Here is an 18,821-nt window from a genome sequence, read left to right as displayed (position 1 = left end):
TGAAGCACACACGCACAAACATCTTTTATATACAGCTACACTGATGCACTGATAGTATTACTTATGGATTAAGCCGTGTTCTAAGAAGCCTAAGCAAGCATGTTAGACATGGCATTTTCTCATCATCCTGAGGAAGGAAAAGTATTTACATGACCTGAAGACACATCTTACAGAGACCTGGTGGATCAAAAAGTTTTTCCTCATGTTGCACTGTCTTTATGGAACACACAGGTGAGCGAAGCCCGCTGGCCCGAGCAAACTCTGCCCTCCTCCCAGCACCACCCATTCCGGGACAAGCTGACACGTGCCTCCTGAGAGGATGCAGGAGAAGAACGCAAGCATCGCCTTTGCGCCGCTCCTGCCCCAAAGGTACCACCTAACTCTAAACCGGGAGGAAACACCACGTTAAGGCCCAGACACGTGAGAGACACAGGTAAAAAAATTCCAGGGAAACACAAACTAAGGAGAGAAGGCTGTTAAATACAATGAATGACCTTCAATAGATCCTGGACCAGAAACCAAATGGCCACAAAGGACATTACTGTGGCGAATGAAACTTCAAAAAGTGAAAGTTGTTCAGGCGTGTCCAGCTCTTTGTGACCCCATGGCCTGCAGCCCACCAGGCTCCTCTGTCCATGGAATTCTACAGGCCAGAATGCTGGAGCGGGTAGTCATTCTCTTCTCCAGGGGATCTTCCCAACCCAGGGATGGAACCCAGGTCTCCCACATTGCAGGCAAATTCTTTACCACCTGAGCCACCAGGGAAGCTCCACAAAAACACAAGTCATACAAATGTTTTGGTTTCCCCGTGTACAAAAAGCTATGCTTATATTATACTATAGCCTATTAAGTTTATTATACACCACACACACACACACACACACACACACACACACACATATACAATGGCATTATTTATTTAAAAAAAAGTACGTATCTTAATTAAAAGGTACTTTCTTGTTTAAAAATGCTAACCATCATTTGAGCCTTTAATGAGTCAATCTTTTTGCATTAGTGACCAAAGTATACTGATCACAGATTACAATGACAAATACAATAATAATGAAAAAGTTTGAAACATTGCAAGAATTACCGAAACGTGACCCAGAAACACAGCAAACAAACACTCTTGGGAAAATGACACTGACAGTTCTGTATGACGCGAGGTTGCCACAAACCTTCAATTTGTAAAAAATGCAGTATCTGTGAAACAGAAAAGTGAAGCCAGTTACACAAGGTCAGCCTGCACTGCGCTTATGAAAGAACGTGTCCTTTCAGAAAATGCCCTCTGAAGTTTTAGGGGTAAAAGGGCTTGACGTCTCCAACTTAGTCCTGAGACGTTAAGGAAAAATGTATATATATATAATACGTCTTCACACAGGGAAAGAGAGAGAAGCAAATGAGGCAATTATAAACAATTAACAGGATTCCCTGGCGGTCCAGTGGTTAAGAATCTGACTTGCTAATGCCCAGTCCTGATCTGGGAAGATTCCACATGCCTCGGGGCAGCCAAGTCTGTGTGCTGCAAAGACTAAAGCCTGTGCGCCCTAGCGCCCACGCTCCACAAGAGAAGCCACTACAGTGAGAAGCCCGTGCTCTGCAAGGGAGAGAAGCCCTCGATTTGCTGTAACTAGGGCCAAAAATAAATGAATAAATTTAAAAAAAAAATGAACAATTAACAAAGGCAAATCTGGGCAAAGGGTATGTGTGAGTTCCTGGTACTATATTTGAAACTCCTCGGTAAGTTTTATATTATTTCAAAATAAAAGGTGACACATTACAACCACAAAGAAAAAAACGTTCCCTAAACACACCCTAAGCTCCCCGAGATGGAACACTCTCAGGCTGGCAGAGTCCAGAGAAACTGGACTGTATGCAGGCCGCTGCGCTCCGACGGTATTTCTCCTGGAGGAAATGGCTACGGCCCAGTGGCTTTGAGAACTGGCCGGGGTGTGGAGGGGCAGAACCCGAACAGACACAGGTGCTCCAAGACTCGGATACCGTACACTCACTGTTCCTCCTAGCCTCGTAACCTCCACCCCGGATCCAACTGTTATCAGTGGACAAAAATACCTTGCCTGTCATTTCAGTAAGCAGAGTGTTGGCACCCACCACTGCAGCCAACCCCAGCAAGGAGCGCGCAGGAGCACTCCAGATAGGGAAGAATAGGACACTCACCCTAAGCTGTAAATCAGAGAAACAACTTCAGCGAGTCTAGATTCTTGCGTCTTCCTATACATAGAAAAGCACTAACGTCACTAACTTGAGATTCTGTTTTTTGGGGTGATTAGCAGTAATTTTTTGATGTTTGACTTTCCCCCCCCCCCCCCAGCAAAACCTCCTATGTATCCTGACTCCTCCCCTTACCTTTTCTAAACAGTCCCTCAGTGCTATCTGAGAGGCTCTTTCCTGGGCAACAGGCCTCAGGGAGGCCCCTGAACAAAACATAATTCTCAGCTTTTAGGCTGTACCTTTTTTTTTTCAGTTGACACATGACAAGAAAAAAAACAACCAAATACGCGCGGTGACAGATGTTAATTAGGTTTGTTGTGCTGATCATCGCATAACATCTGCATATCGAATCCTTATGCGGTACCCAAGAAGCTAATACAAAGTTTATGTCAATTACATCCCAATTTTTGTAAAAAAGAAAAAAAAAAATCTCATTTAAAAAATATATAGAGCCTGGAAGGACAGGACAAAGAGGTGTGCTCCAGGTCTGGTCTTTCAGAAGAAAAAAGCTCTATACAATCGTGCCTGCCTGGCAACAAGACACTGAACTAAAGAATCACGTTTTCTTGGGGAGAACTTGGGCTCCCGGAGTTAGCTGGCTATAAAGCTCGAGGCCCTGGGGTGAAGGCCCTCACTTCCCAGGGTCAGAGCAGAAGAAACAGTTCCAGGTTGGCCTTCTTGATAGAAGGAAAAAATCAGACAAGCTAAGAAGGGCGGAAGGAACTGCCATTAGCAGCTGTCCTGAGCATTCGTTTTGCTAGGATGGAATGAGCCAGTTCCACTTGGGAAGAAATAATAGTTCCACTCTAATTAATTCAGGCATTGTGGCAACTGATAAGAGTGGAAGTAGAATATTTTCCCTTCATTTAAAGTGTAAGTTTGAAGCAACTATACGAAAGCCCTGTGAGCCAGGACTCAGTCATCCATATTAAATTTTTTTTTACTTTATTTTTTCCATCTCTGCAAATATTTAACTCCTGGCAAAACTGAAAACTCACAACTCACTCTTCACTGGTGTCTGAAAAAATAATACTGGAAAAGAAAAGGATGAAAATAATACAGAATGAAATGCATGACATGTACTGGGAAGCAAACTTCAAATGAAACTTCCATTTATTATTTAGTCAAAAACATATGGATATGCAAGTTGAAAACCAAAGCAATTGGGAAAGCGAGGTGTCTGGCTAAAGGTACAGTTTTTGTGGCAACTTTAAATCATTATTTCGTGAAAGAAAGTAGCACCCCAAACCAATTCTTCACAACAAACAGAGCAGGACTGCAGTAAACTGTCTATTTAGGTAAATAATTACTTGTTTAGTTCGATAAAAGCAAACCACATTTAAATTGTATTTTTTAAAAGGAATTCTCATACTTTCCTAACAAATTAACATTCCAAAGAAACTTGAAAAAAATGAGGAAATTAAAGGAAGGCACAAAAATTTAAGTACAAGAATATTTACTGCATATAATATAATCTATAAAAATAATAAAAAATAGAATCAACATTTACATCTCTCAGTAAAAGAACTGGTAAAATAAATTATGACGGAGTTACACAATGGCAACTATACAGCCATTAACATCATGGGTGTAATGGTGTAAAGAGAGAAATATGCCCCAAGTCCATTCATACACATATTTATACATATATAAGTTAAACGTGGTTCAGTCACTAAGTCGTGTCCGACTCTTTGCGACCCCATGGAGAGTCTTATTAAACAATGAAAATCTAATCCATGCCAATCAGAATTACAAGACTAAAACTTTCAACAGTGAACATTATTGGCCAGAGTAAGAGGAAAACACTTTAATCACAGTTGCAGGCGTGTCAGGTCGCTGCGGTCGCGTCCGATTCTTTGCAGCCCTACGGGCCCTAGCCCGCCAGACTCCTCTGTCCACGCGGATTGTCCAGGCCAGAATACTGGAGAGGGTTGCCAAGCCCTCCTCCAGGAGCTTCTCCTGACTCAGGGATCGAACCCAAGCCTCTTATGTCTCCCGCATTAGCGGCGGGGTTCTTTACCAATAGGGCCACCTGGGGAGCCCCATTAATGGCAAGAGTATAAGTTGATGTCACCATTTTAGAGGAAAGTGGAACAGCTATTAAAACTTGAAATGCACGTAACTTTGGACCCAGGAATTTCACTTCTGCAAAACTGCCCTCCACATAAACAGCATATGGCCCGAGGATTTGCATTCAGGGATGCACACTGTGGCTTTGTCTAATAATAGCAAACACTCAGCAAGAACCTAAACATCCAGCATAGCGGACTGGTTGAGTAACTACGGTTATTCTATGGTCTGTAGAGTAGAATATTATCAACTGAAAAAAAAGAACAAATACATCTGTAAGTGCCAGTTTAGAAAGGTCTCTAATATATGTTAAGTTTTAGAAAAGGCATATCCATCTAAGGACACACACATAGAGAAAGTATTTCTGGAATACAAAGAACCCTCTGAACCTGTGGTTTCTGCATCTAAGGCGGCAACCAGTTTGGGATAGAAATGGAACCTGCAGGGCTTCCCTGGTGGCTCAGGGGTACGGAGTCCTCCTGCTAAAGATGCAGGAGACACAAGCTCAATCCCTGATCCGAGAAGATCCCACACGCCTCGGAGCAGCTAAGCCCATGAGCCACAACTACTGAGCCTGTGCCCCAGAGCCCAAGAGCTGCAGGTACCGAAGCCTGGACGCCTGGAGCCCCACGTGCTCAGCGAGAGAAAAGCCCACATAGCAACAGAGAACCAGCACAGTCAAAAGTAAATAAATAAATAAAATTATTATTTTTTTAATAAATAAATTTTTAAGAGAGATATGGAACCTGCAGATGCAGAACCGTGGATATGGAGGGTGGACGGTACTGCACCATTTTACACAAGGGATTTAAGCATCCTCAGATTTTAGCATCTGCAGGGGTCCTGGAACCAACCCCCAGTGTGCTGAGGAAACGGGCAGTAATGGTTTCCCCGGGGAGGAGAGAAAAGCTGTGGGTCCTGGTGTGACAGAATCCTGCTTCTCTGGAACTCTTCAGAACTGCATGAATGTTTTGCCAGGTTTGTGTTACTTTTCCAATAAAAACAGTTAATCAAAAGATATGCATTGAAACAGATGCTCATGATGCATTAAGTGAAAAAAGCAGCTACTGAAAAAGAACTTAGAGAATTCTCCAACCTCTTTTGTTTACATTTGACCTTGAAAAAGAGAAATATGAGATGTTCGTGTGATTTTGAATGACCCTATTACAGTATTTTTATTTTCTCATTTTTGCTGATCAGTACTGTCTGTGATGACCAAGTAGTAATTATATAATAAGGGAGAAAATAACATTCCTGAATCTTGCTGCCTCAAGTATGTTTTAAGACCTCTTTTTCCCTGCTTTACTTTTTCCAGGGAGATCTTCCTCTCTTCAGCACACTTAATGAGAAGAGACCATGAAGGCTTTTGTTTTCCTGGCTTCTCTTATGGTATTATCAATATTTTGCTGACTTCATCACAGAGAATTATTCCAAGTCAAGCGTGGCACAACAGCTGTTCCTGACCACCAGCAACTGCAAAACACCCCAGGAATAAATTTAGACTTCCAGAAAGGAAGAAGAAATCAATCTTGCAGTTGATACAGGGTGGGGGAGGTGATGATCACACACAGGCGGGGTCAACATCACCAGGAGCCCCAAAGAGGAGATCTAAGAAAAAGGGTCCAGATGTCCCGTGACACGTCGATTTGGAACAAATGGCCAAATGACTACCACCCCAGCATCTCTCTGCCTGAAACTTTAACTGGATGGCATTCTCCACAGCAAGGAAGCTCCTGGGGGCAAATTACTGAAAGTCAGCAGAGAGTACTAAAACTGTCCAAATCATTTTTAAAATTCTCAACCGAGGCCTGCAGCTCGGTGAAGAGTTTAGAACCCATTAAAGATAAATAAGTAAATGAACGTCGTGCCTACAAAGAAGGGACAAAGGAAAAGCTTGACATGACCTTGACCTCCTTCCTAAGAGGATCTGTTCATCTTTGGGGCACCCCCTCTGGAATTTTCAGGGGCTTAAGCCTATAAGAGGGGGCTTCCCTGGTGGTTCAGATGGTAAATAATCTGCTTGTAATGCAAGAGACCTGGATTCGATCCTTGGGTAGGGAAGATCCCCTGGAAGAGGGAATGGCACCCCACGCCAGTATTTTTGCCTGGTGAATTCCATGGATGGAGGGGCCTGGTGTGCTAGAGGATCGCACGGGATGGCAAAGAGACTGCAGAGAGTCGGACACGACAGAGCGGCTAACGCTTTCACTTTCAAGCCTGTAGAGGCTTCTTGGGTCAGTTCTAAGCCAGTGAAGTCCAAGGTGGGCTTCCACACTGATCTTGTGAATTCAGACATCACACTTCAATCATCAGGATGCTAAAAAGCAACGTCTCTTCTGGTTTTTTTTAAATTTCTGGAAAGGGGCTTCAGCATTCACATGCCAAAGCTCATGTGTGCCCTGACATCAAGTGCCCAGGTCACCATAAACATCTATTTTAGGCACAAATCCCACTGAGAAGTCGGTGACATAAGTCAGACAGAGAAAGACAAATGCTACCTATTACCATTGATGAGTGGAATCTACAAAGGAAAACAAATGAATGCATATAACAAAAGAAAAACAGGCTCGCAGACACAGAGAACAAACCAGTGGTTAGCAGTGGGGAGAGGGAAGAGGGAGGGGCACGATGGGGGAGGAGGTGCAGAGGGAAAACCTACTCTGTGTACAATAAACAAGCAACGAAGATGTACGGTACAGCGCAGGGAATGAAACCAGCATTTCGTAAGAACTGTAAATGGAGGATGATCTTTAGAAATTGTGAATCACAATTTGTTGTACAGCTAAAACTTCGAGTTCTTTTCAGGTAACTCAAGTTAAAGGCTGGATTTCTGAGTTTTTGCCAGCTCTGAGTCTCCCATCTCTGTGCCAAGGCACACGGTTCTGTGGCTGTCCCTAAGCTTGGCTCAAGACCAGAGGCATCTGAGCCCTTGAAAACAGCGCCCATTCCCAGACCCCACCCTACGCGGGCCAAGGCAGGATTTCCCGGGGGTGGGGTCCAGGCAGTCTCCCTCCCAGCAGCTGCCGTGATTGTTCTCTGGGGAGCAAGCCACAGGGCTACTAAACTCTGAAGATGTGTGTTTAACAAATGCCCCAAGGAATCCTGCCCAGCTAGGCCCCACTTAAAGAAACACTCACCTTAGGACACTAGGGAACGACTTGCTTGCCACAAGTAGACTCGGCTGCAGAGAAGCTTAACAATTCATGGTTTCGTCTAAACTGCACACGAAGCCTAGAGTTTTCTTCCCGACACCCCATCCTCCTCTCACAATAAAAAACTCAAGGCTTCTCTGATGACTCAGACAGTAAAGATCTGCCTGCAATAGAGGAGACATGGGTTTGATCCCTGGGTCGGGAAGATCCCCTGGAGTGGGAAATGGCAAACCCACTCCAGTATTCTTGCCTGGTGAATTCTATGGACAGAGGAGCCTAGTAGGCTACTGTCCACGGGGTCGCAGAGTCGGACACCACTGAGTAATTGGTTCTCCTTTTTTTTGGTTATTAAAAAAAAGAATAGTAATAAAAAAAAAAAAGAATATCACCATACTTAAAAGAAAATTAAGGGGACCGCCCCCAATTCAAAAGCCTCATTATAATCTCTATCAACATCTAAAAACACATAATTGATTTACCCAATACACTTATTCTACAAAATGGTGCACCCGTGATGTGTAATGCACTTGGCCATGGGCTAGAAATACACAGGTTGAGAGCAACGTCCCATGGGAAAAGAAAATCTCAACAGTCTTTTTTAAGACACAAAATTATAATCATAGTAAAAATAATTTTGCCTACTTTATCAAATTAGACTGATATAATAAAACAGTTTTCCATGTGCTATGTAATCCTATGACAATTATGTCAGTGGTTACAAATATATTTATTTTCCTATTGCATGAATTTAATGTCAGTGGTATCCGATAAACAATATATTTTTGTATAGTTTTCCAAATAGTTCACCTAGCAATTATTTCAGAATTTTATCTTGGAAAATATTTCTTAGCAAAGCTGTGGCATCAAACGTTTTCAATGGCTCTTGAGACTTCTTATCAAAGAGTCTTACTTTATCTTACCTAAATTTCTAAATTTGGAGTGATAAAATCTATTAATACAAGTCTTCATCATGTGATCTTAATGCAAGCATATGAATGAATACTGATATAGATGAGAGATTTAAGAAAACACAAGGTTCATTTCTTTATATACTATTGTGTGCATGCATGCTAAGTCACATCAGTCACATCTGACTCTTTGCGACCCTATGGATTGTAGCCCAGCAGGCTCCTCTGTCCATGGGATTCTCTAGATCCCTCCTCCAAGGGATCTTCCAGGCCCAGAGATCAAACCAAACCCAACTGTTTTATATCTCCCACATTGGCAGGCAGATTCTTTACCACTAGCACCACCTAGAAAGCCCTTATATAATATTATGTCCAGCTTTATTGCATAAGAAGAATTGATCAGTTGACTTTATTATTGGTTTTCAGGCCCCATTTCACATAATCTTTAAAAGCCTTAGAAGGAAGGAACTGTAATGAATCTCTTTTGTGAAGTCGCTCAGTCGTGTCCGACTCTTTGTGACCCCATGGACACCAGGTTCCTCCGTCCATGGAATTTTCTAGGCAAGAGCACTGGAGTGGGTCGCCATTTCCTTCTCCAGGGAATCTTCCCAACCCAGGAATCGAACCCAGGTCTCCTGCACTGTAGACAGACGCTTTACCATCTGAGCCACCAGGGAAGTCCTGTAATGAATCTCTTTCAGGAAACTCCAAAAGTGCCGTCTATGATAATGTTGATTAAATAGAGTAAATCCTGACAATTGATGGATTCCTCCAAATCTAAGACAATAGTGTTGATTTTCTGCAGTTTAGAAAATAGTTAAGTTTTGTGTGTGTGGTTTTTTTGTTGTTGTTGTTTTTGATGTGGGCCTTTTCTCAGTCTTTATCGAATTTGTTACAGTATTGCTTCTGTTTTGTGTTTTGGTTTTTCTGGCCACAAGGCATGTGGGATCTTATCTCCCTAACCAGGGACTGAACCCGCACCCAACTACACTGGAAGGCAGGGTCTTAACCACTGGACGGCCAACGAAGTCCCTGTTCTCTCTTTTTTAGAATCAAGAAAGGGTAAAAAAAAATTAAAAAAAACAGGACCCCTTCCCCTTCCCCATGCCCACTAGTCTCCCATACAGACCCACTTCGCACCGCAACGATCCTACCCACGCCCCATCGCCCCAACCCTCCCCGGCAAGCGTGGAGGTTTTCCAGTTTGTCTCTGGATTGTCTGTGTGTGTGTCTGTGCACATTAGGCTAATTTATGCTGCAGAAACCACGAAGTTCAAAAAGTAGTGAGAACGGAGCTGGAAAAATCACAGTAGCCAGATGTGTCTGCCACAAACTCACTACATAAATTTAATCGGGGCGGGGGGCGGGGGGGGACGACTACTAGAAAAAGACAAAATTATGATAGTCCACATATAAATCTAACTCCAGTAAGCTTTCAGGACACCTCAACACATGCTTTCAGCAACACTAGACTGAGGTGTTCCTTAGCTATTTTATTTGCTTTTGGTAAAACGTCTTTAAGGGCCTTTGTACACTTCCTGGAGGCACACAGGAGCCAACTTTGCAAGCTGAGCGGAGGCAAGATTTTCCATCTTGTCTTTAAAAGCGTCCCCTGCAAAAGCAAGCAGGCAGGGGAACCACACATGTGTTTATAATTTGAAACACAGATCGAGACAGACCTGGAGGACAGACGCTGGCCTGGTGGATGGCACGTCTTCAAAGAGGGAGTGTGTGCGAGAGTGTGTGATATTTTAAAAATTCCTATAGCATTAAAAATACACCCTGGCTGCACTTTACCAGAAGTTTCTGAACTGGCTAGGGCTGGCAGTCTGGTGAAGCTGTTACACAGGCTTTATTTTTCCTGTCCTGTCTGGGAGGATACTGGCACCCCAGGTCGGGGCCTCCTTCCAAAAACAGGTCTGTTAATGTGTGACAGTGCTCAGCACACCACGGTTGATGATCGCTAGGATTATCACAGAAAAGCCAAGATTGCCTGTCACTTTCTCTCCCCCAAAACTTCTGAAAATATGGGGAGATTTTACGTTACTGCAAGATTTCACTCCTCGTGTGCTGAGAAAGGGCTTCCTAGGAGGCATTCGTGGTAAAGAACCCATTAGCTAATGCAGGAGACATAAGAGACGTGGGTTCAATCCCTGGGTCAGGAAGATTCCCTGGAGGAAGGCACGGCAACCCACTCCAGCATTCTTGCCTGGAGAATCCCCATGGACAGAGGAGCCTGGCGGGATCCAGTCCACGGGGTCGCAGTCGGGCATGACCCTTTAGCACGCATGCACATGCTGAGAAATGGGAAAACCTGGACACTAATACACTTGCAGAGGAAGAAGGTTCCTTAGGTAGAGCTCAAGGTGAACCTGCTCTTCATGAACTCCCTCTGCCCACGAAGGAGCCAGGGCTTGAGCAGGTGTCTCTTCATCTTCTCACCATCACTGGCTGGGCTTAAAGGTTATTTTCTCAACATGGAAGCAAAGGGTCTAAAAGATCAAAGTGTCTAATGCACACACTACAGGCTCTTCCTGCAGCTACACAGGGGCCAGAAAAGTGAGGACAAACCAGGCGGCCAGTTCGTAATAGTAGTGATAACAAGACAGTTCTTAGGGGGGCATTTTTTATGCTATGTACCAAAATATGCAGTACCTAAATAATCAAGACTTCTATCGGGAAAAGACTATTATTATCACCAAATCACAAATAAGGGAAATGAGACCCAGGTTAAAGAATAAGCAAAAGTAGTTAAATGTCTAACCCAAGAGAGAAACTCAGTTCTGACTGTAAGTCTTCCCATTAACCACTATACTAAAAAATCCCTGCCCTCCACCCCACCCCCATCACTGCGGTAGCAAGCTAAGATTTCCTTAGCACGTTCCCACTGTTTCCTGTATTATGATATGGCCTTCGGAGAGTCCTTTTTTTTTTTTGTTTGCTTCATTTTTCCCCTCCTTCAATAAAACAGAGTAGCTATCAATAGTAATTAATCATACCAATGAACTCACTGAAAAGATATGAAATCCTACCTGGTTTGTGTCACGGGAAAAAAAAAAAAATCAACTTTCACACAGGCAGTAAATCCTCCTCCTTCACTGTGTTACGTAAAAGTGAGGATTTCAAACAAGCTGTCAGCCCCCAAGTGATTCAGCGTCCACTCGGGGGTAATCTCTGTCTGCTCTTCACTGTCTAAAGCTCTCCAAGACCTTCCTTTCTGCTACCATTCACTGCATATCTATGGGGACTCGGACTCAAAGGGGATCTATCTGCTCAGATAGAAGCAAATTGGATAAAACCTAACAGACAATCCGACTTGGTAAACACGAAAACAAAAATTTCCGTTAAAAATTAGACCGAGCTGGAGAGGGCTATTTGAAATAACCCCTTGAGAGTCTATTTTGTTTTACTTTGGCATTTGAAAAGAAAACAAGGTTAATTACACAATAAATCTGCATCCTGACAAAAGTATGGTCACAAAGTCACTCATCAAACGACTTTCACAAAGTCACTCATTCCAGGATGTCTTTAAGGGATGGGTGTCTTCTCTTGCAATTAAAATATGACTTGACTTACAACCCACATTTCAGGAATATATCCACTGAAAAACTGAGATATCCACTGCAAAAGCTTCCCTCATAGCTCAGCTGGTAAAGAACCCGCCTGTAATGTGGGAGACCTGGGTTCGATCCCTGGGTTGGGAAGATCCCCTGGAGAAGGGAAAGGCTACCCACTCCAGTGTTCTGGCCTGGAGAATCCCATGGACGGTATAGTCCACGGGGTCACAAAGAGTCGGACACGACTGAGCGAGATTCGCTTGCTGGCAGTGGTTGAGTCGCTAAGTCGCGTCCGACTCTTGAGACCCGTGGACTGTAGCCTGCCTGGCTCCTCTGTCCATGGGATTCTCCAGGCAGGAATGCTGTAATACTGACTTACCGACTGCCAAAAGGTTTCTTGGGCTGGCAGGGAGTAACCGGACGGGAGGAGACCTGAAATATTTTCACCAGGGGGCACTATCCTCACTGAAAGTAAAAAATAGTGTTCCTAATTTAAAGCTCTTTGCACACTAACCAATCTAAAATAAATCTTTCCTGTTGGGTTTTTTTTTTTTTTTTTTTGGAGAACTTTTAACCTGAACAATGAAATGGTCCTCAAATATAACATGTAATTAAATAAAACAAAATAAAACCTTTTATTTCCACAAAACACAATGATGATAATATTTCATTATGTGCCAGGCATGGATCTACACGCTTTAAACTCATACAACCTCCTCACACTGTAAATATAATCCTCATTTTACATATGGAGAAACTGAGGCCGAATTAAGCAACTTAACAGAGTCACCAGTAGCAGAGTCAAGACTCCAGTCCTGACAGTCTGACTCCAACCCACAGGAAAACACAGCATTGCGATATAAGGAGATTTACTGCTGAATATATTTTGCTATATCACTGATCGTGGTTGCTCAGCCGTGTCTGACTCTTTGTGACCCCAAAGACTGTGGCCCGCCAGGCTCCTCTCTCCGTGGAATTCTCCAGGCAAGAATACTGGAGTGGGTTGCCATTCTCTTCTCCAGGGGATCTTCCCCACCCAGGGATCACTCAAACCTGGGTCTCCCACATTGTCTGAGCGATCAGGGAAGCCCATATCATAGCTCTAGAAACACATAAATTAGACTAGTAAAGGTACTCATTCTATCACCTGACAGTACTGCTCATTGCATTTTGACATCATTTTCACATGCACCTAAATACACATCGGTGAGGGGGACCTATAACTTAAGTTCACTTGTCAGAGGTATGCCATTGAAAAAACCAAAATTTGAGATTTAAGAAGTAGAAGGAAGAGAAGGATCTTCTCCACTTAGAAGGTAAAAAGAAAAAAAAAATGTGGTTGATAAAACAGACCTAGAAATTTTTAGTTATCTTCAAAATAATGACTATATATATGTTTATATACATATATACACTAATAATATAAATAGATATATGTAAACAGATGTATACCTATTATTTTCAAAATAATGAAAACAAAATACCACATGTTAAATCTTAAAAGAAAAAGTAGGAAGATCTGCTCTATTTTTAAAGATTGATAATAGAGAGTATAAACTACAGGCAAAGCTATAGCTTAAAATAAAATACTCTGAGTAAATCATTTATTATTAGGACCACATTGTGACTCTAAATTATCCCCAGTCGTTGGAGCTTACTTTGGATTCCCCACTATATTTCCATTCTTGGGATACATCTGTGATTCTCAAGAGGCTAGGAACACACTCTGTAGTGGGCAAACACTCAAAAATTACTGGAAAAAATCCCAGAATGTGTGTCTTGAGAAATTCACTGCCCCAATATATTAGAGATCTGGGAGAAAGTATTTCATTCAGCCACAGGTAAACTGGTTTCAGACATTCCGATTACAATTTCTTTAGATAAACTTTACCAACAATCGGGCTTTTAGTGTGTTGGGGGGTGAGGGCGGACCTCACCTGTGCTTTCAGTATTAAGTTTTTAGCATTCAAAGTCCTTCTAATCTAGTCCTCTTCCCTCTTGTGCAATTTTTAAAAATTAAAGGAAGTACACAAAAGAGCATAAACAAGCATATTCACTCCAATATTGGGTGCACCAACAACACACTAAATCCAAAGACCCATCAGATAGAGGCCAGTTAAATATTTATATTGGGCAATTTTTAAAACAACAAAAAAAGACAGCTTTGTGTGTACAGATATGGAAGTGGAAAAACCAAGGTGCAGAACAGTGGATATAATGTGTTAGCATTTATGTGAAGAAACATACATAAGACTGGAAACGCTGATTGACTCCAGACAACACGCAGAGGGCTGAGGCATGGTGATCACAGGGAGACTTACTTTTTGACACCCCTTTGAAAAGGGTTTGAATTTTCTTAACCAGGTCCATGAAAGATCTTTTCCAATTAAGACTGACTACAAAGTTAGCAATACTTTAATAATAAGCTTTTAGAACTTTCAGTAAAAATTAAATGGTTAAAGAAACCCTGAAACAGTCTAATGTTACCTAAGTTGTGGTTTCTTTGCTACACTCACATCTGCTTTCTGCTTGAGCTCTGTTATACTGGGGACAAATGACTCATGGGAAGCTTTGGTTTACCATTGCACGTACGAGCAGTGGCACCATTGTGCTCGATCTGCCCTTTAGATACAAAACACAAGAGAGGCTGTTCCAAGTCGTTTCCCTTTTGTATATATTTTCCATCTGCAGGCTTTAAAATGGTAGATCCAGACTTCCTGAAAGAAGGGACAATATATTTACTTGAGTATACTGACTCAGATCTCCTTGAGTCCATACTCACCGTGGCTAAGCCACAGTTATAAACGGAGGGTGTCTAGAAAAACTGCTTCCACTTTTATCTGTTCATTCTTGAAAATCCAACAGAGATTCTTTTCATTCTCTAAAATTCTGTTCTGTATATAAAACAGTCTCTGGATATCCAATCTTAAATGGAAATGTCACCTGAAAATGGCACTATATCTTTTAAAAAACTTGAAAATAACTTATAGGGGCATGGAAGAATGACGAACAACAAAAGCTGACTGGTTCCATCGCAGGAGTGTATTCATTCACACCTGATTCTCTCCAGTGGGTCAAATTTTACTTTTTTCGCAATTAGCAGAAACTAATCCCAAGTCTAAAATCACACCTATTCAAAACGAAGTGAAATGTGAACCATCTTATCCCAGGATAGGTGTGGGGAAAAGCCACTCGCAGATCATGCAAGGGTTGAATGCATCCTAAAACCAGACCAACCTCGGTTTCAGCTCTGGCTCTCCAAGCGCACAGGCTGGGAATTTGGGAAAGTTTCTGCATATATAACATGGGAATGCTATCACTTCTTGTAGGGCTGTTGTGAGGACTGAATGAGATAAGGCAAGAAAATACCTGATCTGGTGTCATCACACATTATGAGGGAGAAGAAAAGGAAGGAAGCAAAGAGATTTGAGGCCAGGACTGTACCCTTTGGGAGTCTTCAGGGACCAAATTCACAAGAAAGGGCCTTGGTGTGGGAGAAGACAGGAGGCCTAAGTGATTTTTCCAAGAGCTTCAGTAAAGGTAACTGGAGAGGATGCTGGAGCTGGAGTGTCAAGCTGGATAGCAGTGTCACAGCCAAGAGGCCAAGAAAAGACGGCAAGGGCGGTGAAAGGGTCACACAGCCAGAAGGGAGGAAAGGATCCTATCTGGGTACACGAGTAGGCACTGAGGCAACCAGAGCTGCTTCTGAGCTCCAGAGGCCCTTGCTTGCACGTCTGTTTATCCAGCTCCGAGTCAAAGCTTACCAAGATTCGGCTGAGACACGGCCATGGACCTCTGGGGCGCTGGTGTGGAAGTGGCAGCTGGGTGGAGGTTCATGTGATTCAGGGGCTGATTCATCGCCTTCCTAGGGTCTTGCCATGTGGTGATTTTTTCTATGTGACTAAAAGAAGGAAAACAATTATCTCTTTAATTGTTAGCATCATTATCATCATCACCAGTAACAACACAACAGTTAAATGGTGCTGGCCTTTCTTCCTTTAGAATCTGCTTACAGGAGGTTGACACACTGTTTCCAGCCAATGTCAAGTTGCCCACTTACCCTCCATCCAAGCTGGGCCATGATGGGGATTTTGCAGGGGACTCTCTGACAATAAGCCCATGATTTAGTTGACCAGTTGCCTCCATGTGCAAATTCCCTCTTAAGGGTTTCTTGCCTTACCAAGGATGGACCAGCCCCAGCATACCTCCTCAAGTCCAGGGACCCTATGTTCTCCAGTCCCCAGTGCTCACTGCCATCCAAGCATTGGGATGCCAGAGCGCAAACTCCTCTCCCAAAGCAGCACCCTGCTCTCCTGCCCATCAGCCCCCCCCATACTCTCCCAGCTCGTGTAACTGACATAACGAGACGCCTCCGCCTGGCCCCTGCCAAAGACAGGGCCCTTGAAACCAACCTCACAAACATGACATTACATGGCTCTTACTAAGGGTAAGACACTGCGAGGTCCAAGGAAGCTTGTTTTCTGCCACGCAAGGTAACAGCTGTGTAGCGAGAGAGCAGAGTAGCCGGAAATACAAGTAGGAAGTGCTAGATTATGGAGACACCCAGATTACTGAGGCATAAAGGCTTCTGGAGAATAAGACCTGGTTAGACTTTTGGTCATATACAACACCCAAGCTTTGTTATTAATCTCAGAGAAACCAGAAGGACATCAACTTCCGGCCCAGAGTTTCCAGTATGTCTTCAGAAAGCTGGATGGGACCTCTAGCTTTCCCACCTCCTTCCAGACCACATCACAAGTCAGTTCTGGCGCCTTACAGACCCTGTGTCACTCCATAAACTCAATCTTTTTTGAGAGTTTAGTACGCTTTTTTTTTAAAAATAAGCATACTCATTCGGTGCCACAAATCTGTTTTCTGAACTATATCAAAGATCTTTCTGTATTTATCACACACAACAAACTTTGATGGCAGAAGCTGAATGTCAGTCCATTGTTCGAAGCCTTGTAACTAGGTTGCCTCTCCCAAGCCAAAGGGAAATGTCAACCCCACATGTTATAGATCCTTTTAGATCCACGTGAAAAAGAGCAATCTCGTTCCTTTTAAACACACCTTACTTTTGAATAGCAATGACTTCCTTTGAATCCTTCGTGTGAAAAACCACTATTAGTATCATTGGGTTTAATCCTAAATCAGTGACTCTCTTATAATGGAGTTATATTTATCTTTTCTTTTGCTTCCATTTCCTCACATCTGAATACGGCCTCAGCTAAAATTCTTCTTCAAATTTCTTCATCCCAGACTAGAAGTTATTGCCATGGGACGCTCATTCATTGCCTTGAGTGAAAACTTGGATGTTTTCCCAACAAGGCCTTTAAAATGAGTATGATTTAAAAGGAAAAGAAAAAAAAGTCAGCTTCCATAAAAGAGGCAAAATTAAATTTAGCTGTAGAGTTTCATACTATAGGAGTCTTTAAAAAATAATCAAAAATAAATTAGGAGGAACAAAAATAGAAAACTAAGGCGATCTTGAGGAGGATGCTGGTGGTGGTGGTGGTAAGGAGACTGGACTGAAAAGACGAAAATCTAGGATCAAGAAACAACTGTCTTAGTTACACCTTCAAGGTTAACAATAGTAATTCTGTTCAAAGAGTTCATAAAATTCTCTGTCAACCTTTGGTCTCATGGAGACTCATAGCCAGCCTCAGGGGGGTTGTCACAGTCTTCCAAAAGAGGAAACAATTGATGAGGATGTCAAAGTTGAGTAAGCTCCCTTTAGCAAAGTAATTAGAGTAATTAGTAAGAAACCCTTTGACTACCTATCCCTTCTGGATTCCATATTACTAAAACACACGGTAAGCAAGAAATACTTCCCACTGTACCAAAAAGGGAGGCATCCTTCTCTCTTAGATCCCCCGACACCATGAATATACTGACACTGCCGTAGACCCATCAGGAGCGCAGCCCAGAGTGAGAAGCAGTGATATAGAGAAATTCACTGTGCGTGTTCAGTTGCTTTAGTCGTGTCCAGCTCTCTGCGATCCTATGGACCATCGCCCACCAGGCTCCTTTGTCTACGGGATTCTCCAGGCAAGAATACTGGAGTGGGTTGCCACACACTTCTCTTAGGGATCTTCCCAACCCAGGGATCAAACCCGCATCTCTTATGTCTCTGCATTGGCAGGTGGGTTCTTTACCACCTGGGAGACATTTAAGGATACTGCTGTGTACACACTCAGCTCCCGGTCCGTGATCAGAACAATACAGGAACCGGAATGATGGATTCTCAGATGCCAGTCCCCCACTCATGCCTCCCATTCTGAACAAGTGGGCTGGGGCTCTCAAGTCTGCAGAGAGCAGAAAGGCTCACGCCCAAAGTGGTAGAGGAGCCCACCTCGTCTGAAGACAGCCACTGCGGCTCACAGCCTCCATCCCCTGGCAGAGAGGGCAGGGCTTTTCTGGGTGGACACTCTGACCTTCATCCTAAGAGATCTGACCCCAAAGACGCACAACTCAGCCACAGCTTCAGGCCCCAAAACTCCCCCCCACAACCGTGGGAGCCTCCTCAGCCCACCCTTCAAACTCCATACCCCGCCAACGCTTTTAAAGGAGTTCTGTTCGCAGCGGGTTTGATAATTAAATGTGTCACTCACTGTATTCCCGGAAGACTTGAGTACAGGGGGGAGCCTTTCATACAAGAGCAGCTCTCTTTGCTCTGAAACAACTCTGAGAAGAAAGCCACTCCACTTCCCAGCCCCTGCATACCCATCGACCCCAGGGCAGTCCTACTCTAAAACTCAGACCAGGGTGACTCCTGGTCTGAATGCCAAGAGCAAGGGCATTGCTCAAAAGAACTTAATCCACCACTCATGATTTGATTTGAAAACTAAATTCATTTAGCTCCCCTCACCCTACTCCCAACCGGAGGATAAACCACGGCTCTT

At 43.3% G+C, this 18,821-nt stretch overlaps 1 protein-coding gene across 2 annotated transcripts in view; it reads right to left on the bottom strand.

Moving 5' to 3' along the window:
• Positions 1-18,821, bottom strand: part of WWTR1 (WW domain containing transcription regulator 1) — a 138,974-nt gene that overhangs the window by 43,964 nt on the left and 76,189 nt on the right. For both annotated transcript variants that reach the window (XM_065942756.1, XM_065942755.1), the window contains exon 3: positions 15,684-15,820. In XM_065942756.1, coding sequence (XP_065798828.1) covers positions 15,684-15,820 — 137 coding nt within the window. The remainder of the gene's footprint in view (positions 1-15,683; positions 15,821-18,821) is intronic.

The sequence above is a fragment of the Muntiacus reevesi genome, chromosome 8, assembly GCF_963930625.1.
Source record: "Muntiacus reevesi chromosome 8, mMunRee1.1, whole genome shotgun sequence".
In the NCBI taxonomy this organism is placed as follows: domain Eukaryota; kingdom Metazoa; phylum Chordata; class Mammalia; order Artiodactyla; family Cervidae; genus Muntiacus; species Muntiacus reevesi.
The sequence above is the reverse complement of the archived record's forward strand: the minus strand, read 5'-3'. Positions and strand labels throughout refer to the sequence as shown.